This window comes from Plecotus auritus (genome assembly GCF_963455305.1).
Source record: "Plecotus auritus genome assembly, chromosome: 5".
Taxonomy (NCBI): domain Eukaryota; kingdom Metazoa; phylum Chordata; class Mammalia; order Chiroptera; family Vespertilionidae; genus Plecotus; species Plecotus auritus.
The window spans coordinates 139240372-139261261 of NC_137776.1; the positions used below are offsets into that span (position 1 = coordinate 139240372).

General features: G+C 42.4%; 1 protein-coding gene across 1 annotated transcript in view; it reads right to left on the minus strand.

The window, feature by feature from the left end:
* Positions 1-20890, minus strand: part of DOCK8 (dedicator of cytokinesis 8) — a 199277-nt gene that overhangs the window by 19084 nt on the left and 159303 nt on the right. Inside the window, exons 31-41 of the mRNA XM_080667875.1 lie at positions 19197-19379; positions 18692-18821; positions 17643-17730; positions 13335-13431; positions 11923-12057; positions 10815-10967; positions 9389-9547; positions 7194-7294; positions 6230-6422; positions 1626-1769; positions 662-793 (exon numbers count right to left, since the gene is read on the minus strand). Coding sequence (XP_080524001.1) covers positions 662-793; positions 1626-1769; positions 6230-6422; positions 7194-7294; positions 9389-9547; positions 10815-10967; positions 11923-12057; positions 13335-13431; positions 17643-17730; positions 18692-18821; positions 19197-19379 — 1515 coding nt within the window. The remainder of the gene's footprint in view (positions 1-661; positions 794-1625; positions 1770-6229; positions 6423-7193; positions 7295-9388; positions 9548-10814; positions 10968-11922; positions 12058-13334; positions 13432-17642; positions 17731-18691; positions 18822-19196; positions 19380-20890) is intronic.

Genomic DNA, 20890 nt, shown 5'->3' on the forward strand with positions numbered 1-20890 from the left:
AAGTTATGTACTTCCAGGAGGATTCATTGTATTGCAAAGGATGGGACTCTTTTATTGTCGTGTTATAAAGCAGTTTGTTCCTATGGAAAGTATAAACAGAAATCATGCCTTAAACAACTTAATGTTTATGAAATGAATTTTGGAAATAATAACAAAAGAAATCCCATGAAAAATGTCTAGGACTTTTTTTTTTAATATATTTTTTTATTGATATTTCACAGAGAGGAAGAGAGAGAGATAGAGAGCTAGAAACATCGATGAGAGAGAAACATCGATCAGCTGCCTCCTGCACACCTCCCACTGAGGATGTGCCCGCAACCAAGGTACATGCCCTTGACCGGAATCGAACCTGGGACCCCTCAGTCCGCAGGCCGACACTCTATCCACTGAGCCAAACCGGTTTCGGCTCTAGGACTTCTTTTAAGTGAACCTAAAAGATTCTTACATTTCCTGCTTGTGAAGTAATTCAAGCAGCCTTCTTTCATACTCTGACTTGGGGTAGTGCTCTTGTTTGTTCCCAGCCCTTTGCTGTGTGGTAGGTGAGAACTAGAGTGATGATGTGCTCAAGGCAGATACTCTGTAGAGAGGAAGGAGGGCTAAGCATCTCTAGGTTAGGGTCACCTGCTGCCAGGTAACTGTGTTGGCCAGGATCCCCAGCTACCTTGCTAATGATGTTGTCAAAGGCCTTCTGCAGCTTGTCATGAGTGGAGGTCAGCTTCCGGAAGTCTCGATGCGCTTCCAGGATGGGGATGACCAGTTTGTAGACCTCATTCACTGTCTCATACAATCCTCCCTTGGAAAGAGAAGAAAATCAAAGAGAGTTTAATCCTTGGAAACGTAAGAAGAGAAACCAGAGTTCATTATGTACTGGAGAATTTTTTTCCTTTGTTTTTCTTAATCCTCATCTGTCAAATAAAAAAAAAAAAAAAAAAAACCAGTCAACACGACAATAGCTGTCAGGTGTTAGATGAATCAGAATTATATTTTTTGTCAGATCAGCAAAAAATATATTTTTTGGTGTGCTGCAGAATTTTAGTAATTAGTTTACGTGTGCCATGAGATGAAAAAGGTTGAAAATCGATGACTTAATCTACATATATTTTCTTTCTTTAGGAGTGTTTAGACCCAGATGAGGTCACCGAGGGGAGCCGCAGTGGTTTCTGCTCCCACATTTCTGCGAGCTGGACCTGGTCGTGAAGATCCTGAGGATGGCTCAGTTGTTAGGAAGGAAGACACTGCTTCACCCCAATATTCTCCTCTCTGAGAGGGAAGATGAGGTGGGGAGAACATGTCTCATCGTTTATTGTGTAGCCCTGGGCAAGCGATTTCACCTCTCCGTGGTTTCGCTTCCACCCCTACTAAAAGGAAATAATGCTGTGAAACTGCTGCCCAGCCAGTGGGCACGCGGTGAAAGCAGACTGTTGCAGTGGTGAAAGGCTTTCTCACCTCCCTGGAGAGCTAGTGCAATTTGCAGCCATTAAAGTCGTCCTGGCCATCCCTTGTCCTGCACACCCCTGCATATGTCCTCACGAAGTGGGCCTGGCTTGGCCATTAAGGCCACATTCTCAGCACCAGGAATTCAGCCCAGCGGGAGGCCAGGCTCCGGGACTGCCGTGTGCACTCACCGTGCTGAACAGCTCGGCCGCCTGCTCCAGGAGGCCCACCAGGCCGCTCTCGGTGAAGTACCGGCCGGAGCACACGCCATCCTCATCCGGCGACAGGGTATCTTCAGAGACTGCAGATTCCTCCAGCACATTGGAAGAAATATTCTGAAAGAAATGAAAGTATAAGCTTGGAGAACAGGGAAACCCTGCTAACAAAAGGCACCACGGGGACCCAAAATGTAGCGATGGGAGCCACACTCAAGGATCTGCAGCAAGCCTGTGATTGTCCCATCCAGGCCTGTGATTCCACCAGAAAGAGGCTCTGGCGATTTATCATTCTGAGAGGACATATGAGCAACAGGCCTTCAAAACTCACAATTTTCTTTTTTTAAAATAACCATTAGGAGCTATATAAAGGATACCTACCTCAATGTAACAACAATTGAATTACTTTAGGGAAATAACCATAAGGGACATCTAGCTGGGGTCATGGTTTTTAAAAGGCAAAGGCCAAATAACAGGTGACCAGACTCCTCGTTTCACCAGCTGAGTGAACCTCTTACTTTTTGGGGTGTTTTTCTGAACGTTGCTCCTCCTGACTTGACTTTCAAATGAAGAACCACAATATTATATGACAGTAGCAAATTAGAATGTCTTCTCTATGGAAAATTTTATGGTAATGTAGCAGTTATTCTTTTTACCCCAAACATTTTGTTACTTTCTACATGCCTTTCCTTTCAACTGTAGAGTTTAAAGTCTCTGGCAAAGAATGCAGTGGCTGAGGTCAGGTCTAGGGTGAACCACCGAGAAATGCAGGGCGGCACTTACTCTCGGGGCTGTGGAAGTGCTAACCCTGAAATTGCTTGACCCTGAGAGTACTTCCTTAAATCTCTGCCTTTTGTGCCTCACTTGCCTCTTCCCAGCTCTGGACCTGAGAGGTCAAGAGTCATTTTCTTCAACCTGTTTCCCATCTGTGAAAGAAATGCATATGGAGCATGGAAGAAATGGGAAACATTTCTAGCTTAAGGAATTGCAAACAGCACACATGCCCTTTCTTATTCCTGCACTCATGGCAGGCATAACTAATCAATCATAGCACTCTTTCCCTTGAAGCTTAGATATAGTCTCAAAAGTCTTCTCAGCATAGTACTCTAGTCAGCCACTACCAATGGACCAGAGTTGGCTTTTGGAGTAATATATGTCTGCCTCCTGGCTTGGCTAGCAGGATCAAGTGAATCTACCTTAGCAATCTAGGAAAAGAGAGTTGTTACGGTCCTATGTCTTCATCTCCAATATTGTAATGTGGTTTTAGGAATATAGGAGGCTTTCAGAATCTTTTATAGCCAATCTTTCTTCCCAACCTGGTTTTTCTATTATGATGTTTCTGGACTGGAGATAATAGAAGTTCCAAAAGATTCATTTGAAAGAATCTAATAACCCCAAAGCAAATACTATTAGAATTGTATGCAATTTCCTACATGCAGAGGAATAGATTTGAAGTTATGTAGCTTTATTGGCTATAGTCATAGGAAAAAGATTCTGGGCAGACTTTCCTGGCTTCAGAACTAGGAGGTAACAGTAACAGCAGTATCTGAGACTGCATCCGTATCTACATTTGTGGAGTAAATATTGTACTCTGGGGCATAGCATTTCAATGATCTCAGTTCTGCAGAATTCAGTGGTCTCAAAGTTATTTCCCTTTCACAGATTTATTTACCTCTAGTTTACAACTCTTTTCCAAAAATTCAATTTTTTAATCTTTTTTTTATTGTCTAAAGTTTTACATATGTCTCCCTTTTCCCCCCATTAACACCCCCCCCGCCCCACAGCCATTCCCACCCCCGAGGGCAAGCCCCCCCTGCCCCAGTGTCTGTGTCCATTGGTTATGCTAATATGCATGCATACAAGTCCTTTGGTTGATCTCTAACCCCCCGCACCTCCCCCAAAATTCAATTTTATTGGAGAACAAGGTTGAAAACTAAAGCACAAAGCATCTAAGAACTCAACACTGAACATCTGCTGTTAATGCTGCCAGAATTCCTTCATCCTTCTACACAGTAAAGCCTCCTAGAGAACCATCCATAACTTCAGGTGTGGACCTCAACTTTGGCCCAGCCAATTCCACTTCTCATTCCATTCCTCTGGCCATTCTGATTGGTTCAGGCAGGAGAACACGACCCCATCAGAACCAATAAGATGCACTGAGACTTTCTCAGCAACTGCTAGAAATGAGGCATCTGTCTATTCTCCTGGACTTGAACCTGAGAAGATGTAAGCCTAAGTGTTGCTCAGTGAGTGTGGGAAGCCTGCGAAGAATGAAGGCGACATAACAGAAAGCAGAGACAGGAAATGGTTTTGACACTAAAATCTGATGACATTGTTTGGGTCCTTAGGTTCAGTTTGGCAGGTGCTACTTCAGGTTCACCTCCCTCATGCTAGCTGATAAATTCCATTTTTTTCCTTCTGTCACTGTGGGTTAGGTGTTCCATCCCCTGCAAGCATATATTTCCCAATGGATGTGGTACGTCTCATTTGAGAGAGAAGAGAATTGGCTCATAAGCATCAACATAATTTGGCTTCTCTTCTGTGGATGAGAACACCTAATTCACCATGTTCTGTGTATCATGAGAACCTCACACTTCCAGTTTCTTCTGCCCTCCCCTTTGCCTTCCTTGTCCTTCTGAGTTTTTCCTTTACCTCCAGGCTGGGTCACATTATAAACATTCGTAGCAACTTTACTATAGCATTAACCATAATTATAATTAAGTTAGGAATGAAATAGTTATATGATGTCACTTTCCCTGGCGAGTATGTAAAGTTCATGAGGACAAAACAGGCTTAATAAATATCATCTAAATGAATGAATGAATGAATGGATGGATGGATAAAGAATATGAAAAAATACAGCCATGTGCACCCCTCAATGTAGGAACAATGTGAAGTTTTCTGTTGGTTCTAGAATAACTATTCTATCTCACCTTGGCCGGACTCATTATAAGCAAATCAACCAAATTCTAGGTGAAATTAAAATTGTAAGGATTACTAATTATTAAAGTAATAAATATAAAGTAAAGTAGAATAACTGAGAAAAAGTATAAAAAATAATAGTTCAGCTAATGAAACAAGAAAAGAGGACAATACAATTCAAAACTAAGTGATAGATCTAAAGATTTCAGGGCACTGAAAGTGCATCACTTATAATATTTACCCTTGGTAATAACAAGTGGCCAAAATAAATTTGATGAAAGAAGTAGATACATCTAAAATGATTTTTATAACTTTCTTTACTTTTCTTTGATTCAAAAATCCAATGTGATTTTTTTATGGGATGAGAATTAAATATGTGGCTTTTATAACAAATATTTCTGAATTAAGAATAAAATTTATTTGCTGAGAATGAAAAAAAGAGAATATTTCTGTTATTGAAGACCATAAGAAAAGAGGAGTTACTAATATGAGGCAATACCCAGCTTAGCAGATGGACAGTAGTCTAGGAAACAGAAACTCCTGGCTCCACCAGGAACAGACTCAGTGACTTGTTTTCTCTGCCTGTCTCAATTGCCCTCTCTTTCTGGTTCACATGGCATCACAAAATTATGTTGAAAAACAATAATAAGAACAAAGCCTTTTATAAAACCAGTCATGTAAGTTCAAACAAGAATAATGCAAACACTTGTAAATGACTTTGTGAGTTTGGCTTGAAAAGGGCTCAATTACTGTACTTGTTATATTGTTCATGGTTTTAGGGTTGGTCATTCCTACAGATTATGTTTCTTAAAAGAAAGTACTCATAACACTTTTGTTTCCTCTAAATACTGTGTTAAACCATTTAGCAAAAGTAGTCCCAGTGGCCTCTTAGCATCCTAGCCTGAGCCAATTTTCAGCCTGGCAGGCAATGTCCCTTTTCTGACTAGGGGCAATATTCAGCCTATCATGAGAAAGTATTCATTCAGCCCCCTTTTCCCTTATCATATCAATTTGGTTCTTCCTTGATTTTTGGATTAGTGAGTGGGATACTACAGAGTTGGGGAGTATAATCCAAGGAATGGGACATGAGGGAAATTGTTTCTACAATGTTTGGAAAATTCTCTCATGGTTGTCGGTATACTGTGCCAACTATGAGTCTTTGAGAAAGCGTTTAAATAACCTTAGAAAAATTGCTCTCTCCGTTTCTTTATCTGTCTGCCTGCTTCACTGGTTGGTGGGGAGGTCAAATGAAGTCACGGATATGAAAGTGTTTGGTAATGTCTAAAGTGCCTGTAGACTCTGCACTTACTGTAATCAATAATTTAAAAAACCAAACAAACCAAGATGGTACAGCAGTGAGAAGAGGCAAATATAATACACTAAAGCAGGTTTTTCAGCCTTGGCACTATTGATATTTGGAGCAAGATACTTTTTTGTGGTGGGAGCTATCCTAAGCATTGTAGAATGTTGAGCAGCATCCCTGCCTTATACCTATTAGATGCTAGTAGCATCTTCCCACCTCTCCGCAATGGTAATATCAAAAAATGTCTCCAGACATTGTCAAATGCCCTCTGGACTGGGGGTGGGGAGGGAGGGGGAAGGGACTGCCCCCAGCTGGGAAGCACTGCTGTGCAGGAAAAGCTGAATGGGCCCCACACCTGAAAGCTGACGCTGCCCACAGGCAGGTAGCTGTGGTCCTCCAGCATGCTCAGATATTCTGCCACCAAGGCAGCCGCGTGAACCAGGCACATGGCGGCCTCTGTGTAGCACTTCTTCTTGGAGTGTTTCTCTGCCATGTTCTGGAGCCAGGTCAGCCGCAGGTCGGGAGATGTCTGGTAACTCTTGGCAATTCTGAGGACAGAGTGAGAAAGTTTCAAGGACAACTGGTTAATGACATTGTTTTTCTACTATATATGGCCACTTTTTTTCCCCCTAAGAAATTTCCTCCCAAGAGTTTTGCCTACACATTCAGAATATGAGAGAAAAGGCCAACGTTTATCAGTCCAGCTGTTTTCATTCAATGTCTAAGGTGTTTGGGACCCCAAGGAATAGCATTTAATTAAAGCTTTATGGGGAAAAAGAGACCTTGATAAAATGATATCTATGTTAATGAATCTCTAGCCGTTTTCTTCCTTTTCTTTCCTTTCTCTCAAAACACAGAAGACAAAAGTACTACCATTCTTATTTCATCATGTCAGAATGATTTTGCCTCTGTAAGTAGTTTCTCCTGAGGCAGGGCTGAGAAGCAAAATTTTAAGCTACAGGGTAAAGTATGATTTAAAAAAATAAAACTGTACGTGTATGTCTGAATATAATAGTAAAAACACATAAGAAATAATTCATATAACAGTTGATAGTTCTTTTCTCTCACTCCATACTAAGTGGAAGATAGTGTTACAAATGGGCATCTCATTTTAAATTAGGGAGATCTTTCTGATACCTTGTACATGAATCAACTCTCTCTGAATAATTAATTTCTACCAGTTTCTATAAACAGTTTTGGATTTATCACCCAAAACAGTGTGCCCACATGGCCTGTGATAATAACATTAATATGAACTCCACCGTGACAAACCTTAGCCCCTCAAGTGACACCCTTTTGATTTCATCAGAGAAGTTTACCTGTACATGAGATCCATAAGCATCTCAGGATCTTCCTGAAATTCCCTCATTTTCACTGTGTCATATAGGATGCTATTCAGATTGCAGAGAAGTTCCTCGACCTGCAAAAAGGTGTAGAAAAAGTAATCTTCCCTTTGTAGCCACAGTAATGAGAGAGAATTGCACTGAAAGTGCAAGGGCAGCAGGAGCAGGCTTCTCTAGGAGAGGAGCAGTTGCAAGTGGAGGGGAATCTAGACGGGATCCTCTATGGCCTTCACCTTTGCAGGTGAAAAAAAATTTAGTGCGAACTAGTTCCAGTTATTTGCAACCTAAAGAGTCCTAAAGTGTAACATCAGGGCTGTTTATACCAAGTAGGAGACAGCTTAGGACATCAGCTTAGGTTCTACATTTTATATATATATCTGTAACATACAGCAATACCATTAATCAGCATGCTTTATTCCAGAAACTTCCTTAGCAGAAAAAGACAGACTGGCAACTGTGATCCTTAAAGTTCATTACCCACAGTAAATGAGACTGAGGCTACCTGAGCACTTCATATATATATATATATATATATATATATATATATATATATACACACACACACACACACACACACACACACACACGTACACATATCCTATATAATAAAAGCCAAATTGTCTCCTCAACCAGGAGTTTGACCAGGGGGTGGGGCTGGCTGGCCAATCACCTGTGGTCCCTCCCCCTGGCTGGCCCTGCCCCAGATCAGCCCCCCCAACCCCGATTGGGGCAGGCTGGCTGAACCACACCAGTGCACAAATTTGTGGACAGGACCTCTAGTATATATATAATATGTAAAATAACATTATATAACATTTATACATTACATATATAAGTATATAATATCCTATCTAATAAAAGAGAAACATGCAAATTGACCGTACCTCTGCTACACCCACAAGCCACGCCCACCACCCAATCAGGAGAGAGTATGCAAATTAACCCAACAAATAAGGCGGTGGCCATGGAGCTGGAGCAAGCAGAAAGCTTGGGTTGCCCCAGCGATGGAGGAAACCAAGCTTCATGCCCACCCTGGCCGGCCCTGGCCTCCGCTCAAGGCTACAAAGTTTCAATTATAGAAGATAAATAAATCCCAACAAAAAATGGCAGCAGCCACGGAGCTGAAGAGAGCAGGAGGCTTGGGTTGCCCCCAGCGATGGAGGAAGCCAAGCTTCCCACCCACCCTGGCCGGCCTTGGCCTCCGCTCAAGGCTACAAAGTTTCAATTATAGAAGATAAATAAATCCCAGATACCAGGGCCTTTGCTTGGGTCGCCGGGGGGCATGGCCAGCCTGCAAACCACCACAGGCCCCTCCCCCAGGCCGCCCCATGCCCCATGGGAACTTCTACCCTGATCCAGGACACCCTTCAGGGCAAACCAGCTGGCCCCCACCCATGCACCAGGCCTCTATCCTATATAATAAAATAGCAATATGCAAATTGACCATTACTCCAACACACAAGATGGCTGCCCCATCTGGTCAAAGATGGCTGCCCCCATGTGGACACAAGATGGCCACCACAAGATGGCCAGCAGGGTAGGGCAGTTGGGGGCGATCAAGCCTGCAGGGGAGGGCAGTTAGGGGTGACCAGGCTGGCAGAGGAGGGAAGTTGGTGGTGACTGGGCCTGCAGGGAAGGGCAGTTGGGGGGACCCAGGCCTCCAGGGGAGAGCAGTTGGGGGGGACCAGGCCTGCAGGGGAGGGCAGTTGGGGGGGGTCCAGGCCTGCAGGGGAGGGCACTTGGGGGGACCAGGCCTGCAGGGGAGGGCAGTTAGGGCAATCAGGCTGGCAGGAATGCAGTTAGGCATCAATCAGGCTGGTAGGGGAGTGGTTAGGGGGTGATCAGGCTGGCAGGCAGAAGCGGTTAGGGGCAATCAGGAAGGCAGGCAGGCAAGCAGTTGGGAGCCAGCAGTCCTGGATTGTGAGAGGGATGTCAGACTGCCCTCGAGGGGTCCCAGATTGGAGAGGGTGCAGGCTGGGCTGAGGGACACACCCCCCTCCAGTGCACGAATTTCGTGCACCGGGCCTCTAGTATAACTATATATTGTACATATAACATTATGTGGTGTATGTATATATGCATATACACACACACATACACATATATATGAATTTATTATTATTGGCTGATCCCCAATTCATGCATGAGACAAGGCATGCTCTTCAGCCTACCTGGGTGGGGAAAGGAGTGGTCTGCATGGCCTTGTCCTCTTCTGCATAGGCCAAAATTGTCCTCAAGGATTTTCTCAGGTGCTCCTCATTAAAGTCTTGTGCTTTGCCCACCAAAGATGCCAGAGACATGGTTACTTGCATCTTTACTCTTGCGAAGTTCTGCATCAGTTAAAAGAGAAGATGGAACAGTAAGAGGCACTCAGCTAGTAGGTCATTGAAGGCAGTAGAGCCAGACACCAATAACTCATCATTGAACTATCATCTCCTTTTCTCTCAATAAAATATGAGGTGTACTCTGCACAAGATTCATATTATTGTTTAAATGGCCTAAAAGGATATTGCTCTGACATTAAATTGTCATGGAGGCCTGGGCAGCCTCCATGTTGCCAGGCTGAAAGGTTCCTACAAAGTTGGGTCACAGGATGTCTCCTTTCGTGCCAAGATTCTTCTTCTTGGAACTTTATTTAAACTGCACAGGAGAACATGATCTCCATGGCCAGGATTTCTGAGATTCTGGACTCTGGGTAGGCCGCCACTTTCTGTTTCTCCTTCCCTTCCAGGCCCATGGGAAAATATGAATATTCTAAGGGCCCCTGAGGAATGTTCTAAAGGCTTTTAGATAGTTATGCCTAATGTAGTCTGAGGACCCTGCCTTTCTTCCATAGGCCAATTTATCTTTTAATATCACTTGAGCATGCTCATGAACATGACCACAAACGTAAATTCCAAAAGAACATACCAATATCTAGACCAGCTAAAGCAAAAGTTTACTCTTTTGCAATAAAATAGTACCAAAGGCTGCTAAGCTTCGATGAAAACTCAGGTGTAGTTTCAAATTCTCTTCCACAGGTCATTATGGAACCAGTCAACCAGAATTTATAAATAAAACAAACTCTTCAGAATCTTTATTCTGCCTGTTGTATTCTCCCCACCCCCCCAGATGACAGCTTTGAATCTACATCTATTCATTCATTTTTTATTGAAACACCCGCGTGGAAACCACTGCATTCATCGGTCTTGAATTCAGGGGTCCTCAAACTACGGCCCGCGGGCCACATGCGGCCCACCGAGGACATTTATCCGGCCTGCTGGGTGCCGCTGCCTGTCCTGCTTAGCAGCCGACTCGTCCCGGGCCCGCAGTGCACATAGGAATTTGTTCATAGTTGTTTTTTTTTAAACTATAGTCCGGCCCTCCAACGGTCTGAGGGACAGTAAACTGGCCCCCTGTTTAAAAAGTTTGAGGACCCCTGGTTGATGTTCATTCTTGGATGCAAATTTAAACAAAGGCTGCTATCCCTCTGCATACTCAATTGTCTTCTTTGCATAGGAAGAAGTAAATTGCAACCCTGCAAACATTTCCTCAACCATTGTTTTGCACTGACTTTCTCTATTGATTCTGGGTCACCCAGCTGGTCTGAGCTCTTACACTGGTGGCTCCAAAACTGAATCTCATGAGGAGGTAGAGGGTGGCACAGGCTTGGCTCCGGGTAACGTCCATGCTGCTGCTGCAGTGGTGCAGCACTCGCTGACACAGGTCTGCACACTGCTCCACCTCCTCCTCAAACAGCAAGTCGCCGAACTAGGAGAGACACAGGGGCTATTAGGCACTTTCATATGCTTTCTGGACTGGATGCTTGTTGAACTATGTAAATGTCTGCTTGGACAAGCAAAAAGCCCGGAAGAGTTCATGCATTGCTCCATAAAGATAATGAGCTACTTGAGTCAGAAGATGAACTGAAACGATGGAGTTGAGATTTAATTATGAACCATACAACAAGGAATAGGGCTGCATAATTAATTGCATTGTTAGCCATGCTGCATTCACTGGCAAAGTCACAACTCTGAAGGGATGATCCTGACTTACTGGGTTCCCTAAAAATTCCTGGTGACGAAGAAAGAGAAAATGACCCTGCTTACGGAGAGCAGAGTTCCACTTTCTAAATGGAAAAGATCCCATGTGGAAGGCACCAACTGAGATTTGCAATAAAGGGGGAGAACACCAACTACCTCAGACCACCTTACTTAAGGAACATCTATAGTCTTCAGGCTGCGAGAAAGAGAAATTTATTTCTAAACTTTCTGTTATTTTAAAAAATTCTTTATTGTTTAAAGTATTACATATGTCTCCTTTCCCCCCCATTGACCTCTCCCTGGCTGAAACTTTCTGTTGTTTTATGGCATGACATTTTGTAAGGCTTACTGCTGGGTGTCATACACAGGACTTCAATCTCAGTCAGAGGTACCATTATAGAAAAGGGGTGAAAGGCAAAGTTGCTTAATGGACTTTTCTTCTGATGGCTCCAGTGAGTGCTCAATCCATATTTCTACAGTTCAGCCCACGTTTCAAGTTTGAGAGCCTGTTTTTTCCTCGCCATGGTGCATCTGCTTTCTTCCTGGGGAGACTTAAGACCTTGACCGCAGCATCACTTAAGACAGGACACTGTGGGGTTTGTGCACCTGAAGGGAGAAGTCTGAAGCTAGACGAGAATCTTAACTCTTAATTAAGAGTAAAAAAACAAGCATTCTGCATTTACCTTGGCAATGAGAGCACGGAGTGTTGCAAAGCAGTGAGTCAGGTAGGTGGTGCTCTGATCACAGCTCAGAGAATTCACCAGGACCCTGAGAACACCACCCAGCAGGCTATCTTTGCAGTCCAGAGCCGAGCTTGCCTGAGGGAACAGAACAGCATCACTGAATCCCTGAGTTGTGAACTGAAGGGTGAAGACACAAGGAGATGCTTCTGACAATCAGCACAGGGATCTGAAGTTCTTTTCCTCTTGATCTAAGAGCTTATGCGTTTGGTAAAGCACCACACATATCATCTAAATAACTATTCCCAAACTCCCAATTGATTTGGGGTTTATATCTGGGTTGTTAAACTAAGTTATAATTCCGGGCAATAGCTTTTGTAATGTTCTTTCTTTGTATACAAGGTACAGCTTTCCTTTGAGCTTCAAAACACAGTTGTGGGCCTCCCAGTACAATAGGGGCTGAAGGAGTTTGTTTATCAGCTACAGTAAGATCAAAACCACCAAAGATAATGACACGTTTCAGCTTTCTTTGAAAATTGCAAATACATTGTGAGGACTGGCGTTAAGTATATAGCACTCAAAATTGTGTTATATAAGGATATAATCAATGTGTTGCCAAGCATTTAAGTTATCAAAGATGACATATACTTTTTGTCTTTATTTTTGTACAATGATTGCCTTGATTTTAGACAGCTTAAGAGTTGGATATTTAAAGTGCCACTGTATTTCAACAAGTTTTCTTCTTCTGGCCTCCAAAAAGCAATACTAGTTCTACTCTAATGATTTCTCACTGGAAACATGTCAGGACTCATTTTTCAAGTTAACTAAAAACCCACTGTCACCTAGATGTCTTGGTAATTTGGGGAAACATTCACTTAGAAGATGAAGTTAGTGTGATGAATTGTGTTACTGTTCACAGTGATGCTACACTTTTCTACAGCAGAAATGGCAAGTTTATGGCATAAATAAATTACTTTCCAATTTGTATGCAAAACAGACACACTCTTTTTTACACCTAACACAGTCATAATCTTAGCTCCTCCACCAGATATCAGTAACTCAAATGGATTTGACCCACCAAAAAACACCGCTAGCTATCATCCTTATTCTGGATACTGGACAATAAGCCCAGCATTCACATTATAAATGTGATACATTCCGGCAGATTTAACTACAAGGGTCAGCTTATAAAGCATCTAACTCCTCCAGGTGAACAGCAAGTTCAAAGAAGTCTGAAGAATTTTCATTATCTCTGGAATTTGTAAGCCGGATACTATTGTAAACTGCCTAACTTCATTTTTTTAAAAAAGGGCATTTAGGGATCATGTTTATTTCTCTTACAAGTTTCTATAAAGAATTCTCTACTAAATTTCAGTATGTTCATGCTGAATAGAGCAGGTGTTTGTTGTCCTCACCTGGATAATGTTTTCCTGCATGTCCAGGATGATTAAATTTGCCTCTGTCGCTAGATTGCCACTGATCAAGGCTTCTTGATCTAACTCTGCTTTTGTTCTAAGAAATAAAAAAGAGGTCAAATTAGAGCACATGTCAAACCTGGCCATATGGCAGCAATAGCAATCTACGCAACAAGGCATAAAGACATCTTCTGAAGAGTGGGGTTGGCGTAAAGACAGAGCAACGGCAACACGGGTAACTAAGGAGTGCAGGATGCCTTTTGTGATTGGTGTCTGGTTAAAAAGGTTTTCTAGGTGGAGTCTCCAGGCCATCCTCATCCCCATTATCATGAATAATGGTGACAATTACAGAAATAACAAGATGGTTATTATTGGTTGCTACTAGCAATTATTGGTTGCTACTAGCAATGAGGCTACCAGGGGTGGGCAAACTTTTTGACTCGAGGGCCACAATGGGTTCTTAAACTGGACCGGAGGGCCGGAACAAAAGCATGGATGGAGTGTTTGTGTGAACTAATATAAATTCAAAGTAAAGGAGCGGAGGGGAGAGCAAGAGAACCGGATAGAACAGCCGGATCCGGCCCACGGGCCGTAGTTTGCCCACGGCTGGTAGCCAATCAGACTGCTGTGGAAAGCCTTGGGGGCCATTCCTACATTTCATGCAGAATAACCATCTCAGATGTGAGCCAAGGGCAGCCTCTGCAAGGAACTGGAGGGAGCGAGGAGACTGGGTGTCACGTGAATCTGGCAACGATGCTGCTGGATTAGGAAAGGGGTCAGGGAAGAGGCTGTCTCTTGACCTCCCTGAGACTGTCTTGGGGTTGCACAGTCAAGTGCGGGCCTTTCGTCCTTTTCCAATGGGAAGCAGGATTGCATTCCTGTGGGGCGGGCCATCTAACATCCTCCCGGATGTTCGTTACTGGTGATTATCCACTAGGGAATGGGAAATTGCCTAGTGCTCCTTCTCTACTAGGTTTTATTTTAAGGACTCTGAGCATTGTATGCATTAGTTCATCCATTCTCATAAAATCCAAGTGAAGTTGGAAAAGGAGATTTTGCCTCATCTAAATTTAGTTGCGGGAAAGGGAAGCGTAAAGAATGGATTTTCCCAAGGTGTCCCAGGGGCCAAAATGTTAGCATAGGGGTTGGGAGCGGGGAGGGGGGTCATGATATGAGCCCAAAAGTCTTGCCCCTGGATCCCTGGCTGCTCATGAGTCCCTTTCACTCAACAATGGGGGCAGCGCCGTTGTTCACATGCCATTAGGGCCTCAGAATAAATATTTTCCTTGTTTTTCACATGTAGGAGAGGCTCTTTGGACCCAAGCTGCCCTGCATTGTTTTGTTTTTCTCATTCTCCAAGTGATAATATTTGTGTAAAATAAGTGAAATAGAAACACTACTTTTTACAAATTTACTCATAGGTTTAGATTAAGAGCAACGCTATCCAACAGAAACATAACGGGACCACATACATCATTTTCTACTTTGCAGTAGCCACACACAAAAAAAGTGAAGTGAAATAGGTGAAATTAATTGTAATATATTTTGTTTAACTCAATATATCAAATAATACTGTCAACATATAATCACTATAAATATTACTGATGAGATAGTTTACACCTTTTTGTACTATCTTCAAAATCCAATATCAAATTTACTAATGAGATACTTTACATTATTTCACTTGTACCGAATCTTCAAAATCTGGTGTGTCCTTTTCCCTTACACTACTACTGTGGCTACTATATTGGACCTGCAGGTCTAGAGTATCCTAATACCCCCTCCCCAATTTTTTATTGTGGTAAAATACACATAACATAAAATTTATCATCTTAACCATTTTAAGTATACTGTTTGGTGGTATTAAGTACATTCATATTGCTGTGCAACCATCACCACCACAAATCTGTTTTTTTAAAAGCCTATTAACTATCCATTTAAAATGGTGTTTCTCAAATTTGACTGCACAACAGAATCACCTGGGAGTTTTACCAAATTCTTATTTCTGGGCCTCACCACTGTAGATGCCGAATTAATTGGCCATGGGTACATCTGGGCACTGGAAGCTTTAAAAGCTCCCAGGTGGTTCTAACATACAGACCTGGCTGAAAATTACTGCTCTAAAAGGAATAGAGCCAAGGAACTGAAAAGTGATCTGGAAGAAAATGGTGCAAGACACCACTATTCATAATTACAAAAAGTTTTCCAAAAAAGTTTTCTAACTCGAGCTGCTCAATTTTACTATGGTTTCTAAAAAAAAAAAGAAGAAGAAGAAGAAGAAGAAAAGAAAAGAAAAAAAGATACCACCCCAATCCGCAGAGGTGAATCGTTAGCTCTGACAGTGAGCAAGCAGCCCACCAGGTAGCTCAGGGCTGAGAACTGACCTAGAGAAAATTGGAGGGCCCTGCATGGAAAGGCTCCATATGGTGTTGTTTCTGCAAGCAAAAGGGAAAGTTTTCCAAAACATCGATTTACACAGCCCAAGCAAAACGTGCCTCATTAAGCTCTTCTTTTAATTGCATACAGTAGATGACTTAACCACCTGTGCAGTTCTGTATTGCATGCATGTTTAAAAAACTATTTTTTGGTTTGTTCATTGCCTGAGCTAGAACTTATGGACTCTCAGAACCAAATATCTTATAAACCAGTTCAGGTGACATAGAGCAAGAATTAAAATCCTAGAGCAAATAGATGTTATTAATAAGACCAAATAACTGGGCTTTCCAAGTAACATCTATAAGAAAAATGTGTTTAATGTTTTAAAATAAATTAGGTCCCCAAAATTCCTATAAGTGGACCAGAATGATGCATTCTGTGACAAAAATAAAGCTAGTAACTTATATTTGTTTAAAAAATAACCTTCAAGTCTGCCCCACTCTCCACTCCCTTATGTTGGGGGCTTCACACACCATGGTGTTACACTTCCTAGGCCTTGTCAAGTGTGTGATGAGGGGTGTCTTTAGCTGTGCAATGTTTTGCTCAGTGAACCCTGGGATTCATTGGATTACCTGCTGCTAAGAGGAATAGCAGACATGTGCTATATATTCAATATATTTAGTTTAATGTCCTCATCTATCCAGATTATTGAATATGTATATATTGCAATCTAAGCAGGATTTTTCTTCTTTCATTTCTTTATAATTTTTTCTGATAATACTAGTATACATCATAATACATCCATTGTAGAAAATACAGCAAAGCATAAAGAAGAAAACATCAATTATTTCAAAAATAAAATCACCCAAAGAAAACCACTGTTAATATTTTGATAAATTTCTCCCCTCAGATGTGGCTCATGTGGTTGTGTTGACTCATGAACCAAGAGGTCACTGGTTTGATTCCTGGTCAGAGCACATGCCCAGGTTGCGGGCTCTCTCCCCAGAAGGGGGTATGCAGGAGGCAGCCAATTGATGATGTTTCTCTCTCATCAATGTTTCTTTTTTTTTTAATATATATTTTATTGATTTTTTACAAAGAGGAAGGGAGAGGGATAGAGAGTTAGAAACATCGATGAGAGAGAAACATCAATCAGCTGCCTCCTGCACACCTGCTACTGGGGATGTGCCCGCAACCAAGGTACATGCCCTTGACCAGAATCGAACCTGGGACCCTTGAGTCCGCAGGCCGACGCTCTATCCACTGATCCAAACCGGTCAGGGCTCTCATCAATGTTTCTATCTCTCTATCCCTCTCCCTTCCTCTCTCTCTAAAAATCAATAGAAACATATTTAAAAAATATTTTGATAAATTTTTTTCCAATATTTCAAAAATGTATTTACTATATGTAATTACAGATTTAAGATTCTACTCTAAAATCAAGTGTCTTTTGTTTACTGAACTATATCATAAGCATTTCCTGTGTCATTAAAACGATTTCAAAACATTTTAATGCCAACCTAATATTTCCCTATTCTTGAGCATTTAGAATGTTTCTAATAAAAAAAATAAATTTATGTAATGCTGATATAAATATCCCTGAATAGACATTTTTTGTGCACATTTCTGGAGGGGAAATATAAATTGAAATTATGTGGTCTTGTGCTATCCCCATCAGCAGCTTTTGTTAAGCTATCTGAGATTGCTAAATAATTGTTTTCTTTAAATGCTTATCAATGTGATAAATGTTTAAGAGCTGGAAATCATAACTCCTTATACCTTTGATTATACCGAGTCCCTGGATGAACTGAATTTACACAGATCATAATTATTTATTTTCTTATTCTTGGAAGGATGTAGTAACACAAGTAGCCTGGGAAAAATAGTTTGGAACTTTAGGTAAAAGTAGCACAAAGTTGCTGAGTGACTCACTTATCTAGCTTCTCATTAGCTTGCCGCCAATGTGTCTGCTCCTTCTTCCATCTCAAATTTTCACTTAGGCATGAAAATCGGTCATTCCCTAGGAGTTAAGAAATGCATGATAGGAATGTGATTAGCATGAAACCTTCCAAGATAACCAGAAGTTCTGTAACAAGGTCAACTAAGAGAACTCAGCGCCGCTTCTCAGAGTCCGTGCTGAATGCTGGTAGGAGACAAAGGCCATGTCCATGTCCGGGCTGGCTTGCTCTTTGATTGACAAGCTAGAGCTATGGTAGAACCCCAGCCTTACTGGAGTGTTGCTGAGCATGTTTCCAGGAACACAGGTTTCCAGTGAACTCTGGGAGTTCTCACTAAGTTATTGTAAAGGACAGGATGGGTGTCAAAGGAAGGTAACTAATCACACATGAAAAAGCTGAGCTCCCTTCAAGTTCCTGACCACTGTGTCCCGTTGTATTGGATGAGCTGTTGCTCTGTTTTACTTTGAGCACAGTAAAACAGACAGAGGCTACCGGAGCACTTCATTCTATTCTACAGCGATGAGCTCAGCCTCTTTGAGACCATTCCTCGTATTGTGGGGTCTCTGGAGGACTAGAACACTCTGAGACCCCTGAGAGGATTTGTTCCATTTGAACAGTGGCCTGAGTGATTTGGGGAGATGATCTTGAAACCAGAACTACCCAAGGTCTCCGAGGAGACAAGTCAAACATCCCACCGAGAGGCTTTAGCCTTGAGAGAGACACCATTTGTCTCATACGATGACTCACGTTCTTGAATGTGATCTTTTACCACAAATAAGTTTTAGGCAGAAGATGCCATTTGGGGACATTTCTGTGGTTCCTGTGATCGCAGGAAAGCAGCTTTCCCTTAAGAGACATAGGGCTGACATTACACACATCATGCACAGAATCCCAGAACTTGCTTGTCTTTATTACCATAGTGTCTTACGAAGGTGATGGTGTCTACTCATGTTGGGAGGACATTCCTCCCAAAAGGGTGCAGAACTCTCTGACAGAAAACAGAGAAGGGAGGATCCAACACACCTGGGACCCGGCGCCGCATCATTTCCCCTCTGGCCCCTTCTCCGCGGAGCAAAGCCTCTTCCAGCCTGGCCTTGACATCCCTCGACTTCTGCAGGACTTGGGTACTGACTTTGTCAGAACTCGGCTTTCCCTGGACAGGACAGAGGAAGAAGGACATTTCATTTTGTGAGATCTCCGTCTATGGGGACACTCTTCACAACAGAACTCTCCAAGGTGACATTGGCCAGTATGGACATGTGCTATACAGAGACACTGTTCTAGGGAATCCCATGGCTGAAATCCTGTTAACAAGAATGGAGTTCTCTCTGCAGAAGGCAGGGATCCTTTCCCTATGGAATTATCATATGCAGATAGGTGCTGCATATGCAAATAGGTTATGTATTTTAATACAGAAATAAGAAAATATACTGATGCCTCCATTGCCCAAACAAAAAGGAACAGTGACAAGACAGGATGGACCTTGGGAGATGAGAACTAGTTTAAAACTGAGCCACCCCACACCTACTTTGTACTCAAAACACGAAACACAGATGAAAAGGAGATCTAAAATCCTGTTGAGCTGCATGGAGGGCAGGTCAGCAATCCACTTCCTTATGAGGCTCTGGTCTGCATTTTTCATGATCCAGAGGAAGCAGATCATGAGGTTTCGGGTTGTGTCAGCATTTAGCACGTTGTACTGCCTGTAGGGCTGGGAGAAGGCAGATGGGGAGACAAATGCAGAGGAAGAAGTTAAGCAGCAGAAACACTGAAAGTCTTAAGGGACGTTAATCTCTTAGAACATAGCAACTGTACTTCTAACTTGGCTGGGTTGGTCTCCAGGAACTCTGCCTTTCCCCGCCAGGTTCATCAGCCAATGGGCTCACCTGGAGCTGTATCGGAGCCAGCCTTTTAGCCACATAACTTTGGGCATTCTCTGTCTCAGGAGCATTGTGGTCTGGTGGTCTGCCCTGGACCTTGACCACCCCTCCCGCAATCTCAGTGATAACAAGGGACTCCCATGCTGCTAAGATATCCAAGTATTTCTCCTTCAATCTGGACACTAGGCAACTTAAAGCAGTCTGATAGCAGAGAACTTAAAGCATAATATGCTCAACCAATTAATCAAATCCATAATTTAGTGGAGTCCTCTGTAATGTGACTTTAACCACAATTCATGTTTTTCTGGGTGTGTGGGTGTGGAAACTCAGGCTGCTTGCTTGAGTATACAGGCCACGAGAGTTCATTTTAGAGTGCTGAGCATACTTTCTGTTACTCATCAGATCAACAGAGAGAACAATATGTGGCTGCACCCTTGGTTCATGTGACGTAGCTAATATCCAATGGACTGTAGTGGTGAATTTGCAATGAGCTCTTTGTAAGTATGGGAGGGAAATGTTGGTTTTGGATGGGAATGATGGGGCTTATGAAATTACGTTAACTTTAGTTTTTCTGAGTATAGTGAAAAGAAGACATGAAGTCTTTAGATATAAAGGTGTTCACAGGGAATATCTTGTAATAGATGAGCTTTGGGCATCTGAACTTTTGCCCTTAGATCAAATAACAATGTAAAAGGCATACACCACCTCAAGCATCTCACTTTGCTAAGATGGCTATTAGAAATATTTATCAAACTGTAGGATGAGTAATGTCAACTCTCAAAAGTCTATTATTTTTCTTACCTCCCTGAACTCCAAACCTCATGGAGGTTTACTGGGGATGAGGGGTGGGGAGAGGCAGGGGAAGAATGTGAGATTAAAAATGCTGGAGGGAAGAGAAGAAAGTCATCTAGCATGGATGAGTTAGGTCTCAATACTGCCTTTCCAGGAGAGAACCTAGTTGAGTCCTTTACAGATACACTCTACTCTGAAATGCTCAGTTTCATTAGCTGAATGATATAGAGCCGACATAGGAGCATTCAGAGCTCATCAAGAAACAGAGAGAGTTCACACCTCCGTGAATCAGAGGTTTTATTCCAGGGAGAGCCCCTCTTTAAACCCAAGTTTGTGCACAGGGACAGAGCCAGATAACTGTGTTTAGGCTCTCTGGGGACCTAGAAAAGCTGAAGTCTTTTGCTTAATAAACACTCTATCAAGCGACCTTCAATCTTTTCGGAGGCAGACACAGTATGAATAATAAATATACAGAATAAACATAGCTCAAGCCTCCCACTGAGAGAGCCTTGGTTTGATCCTCTGCAATAATCTCAGGTTTCCTAAGTTC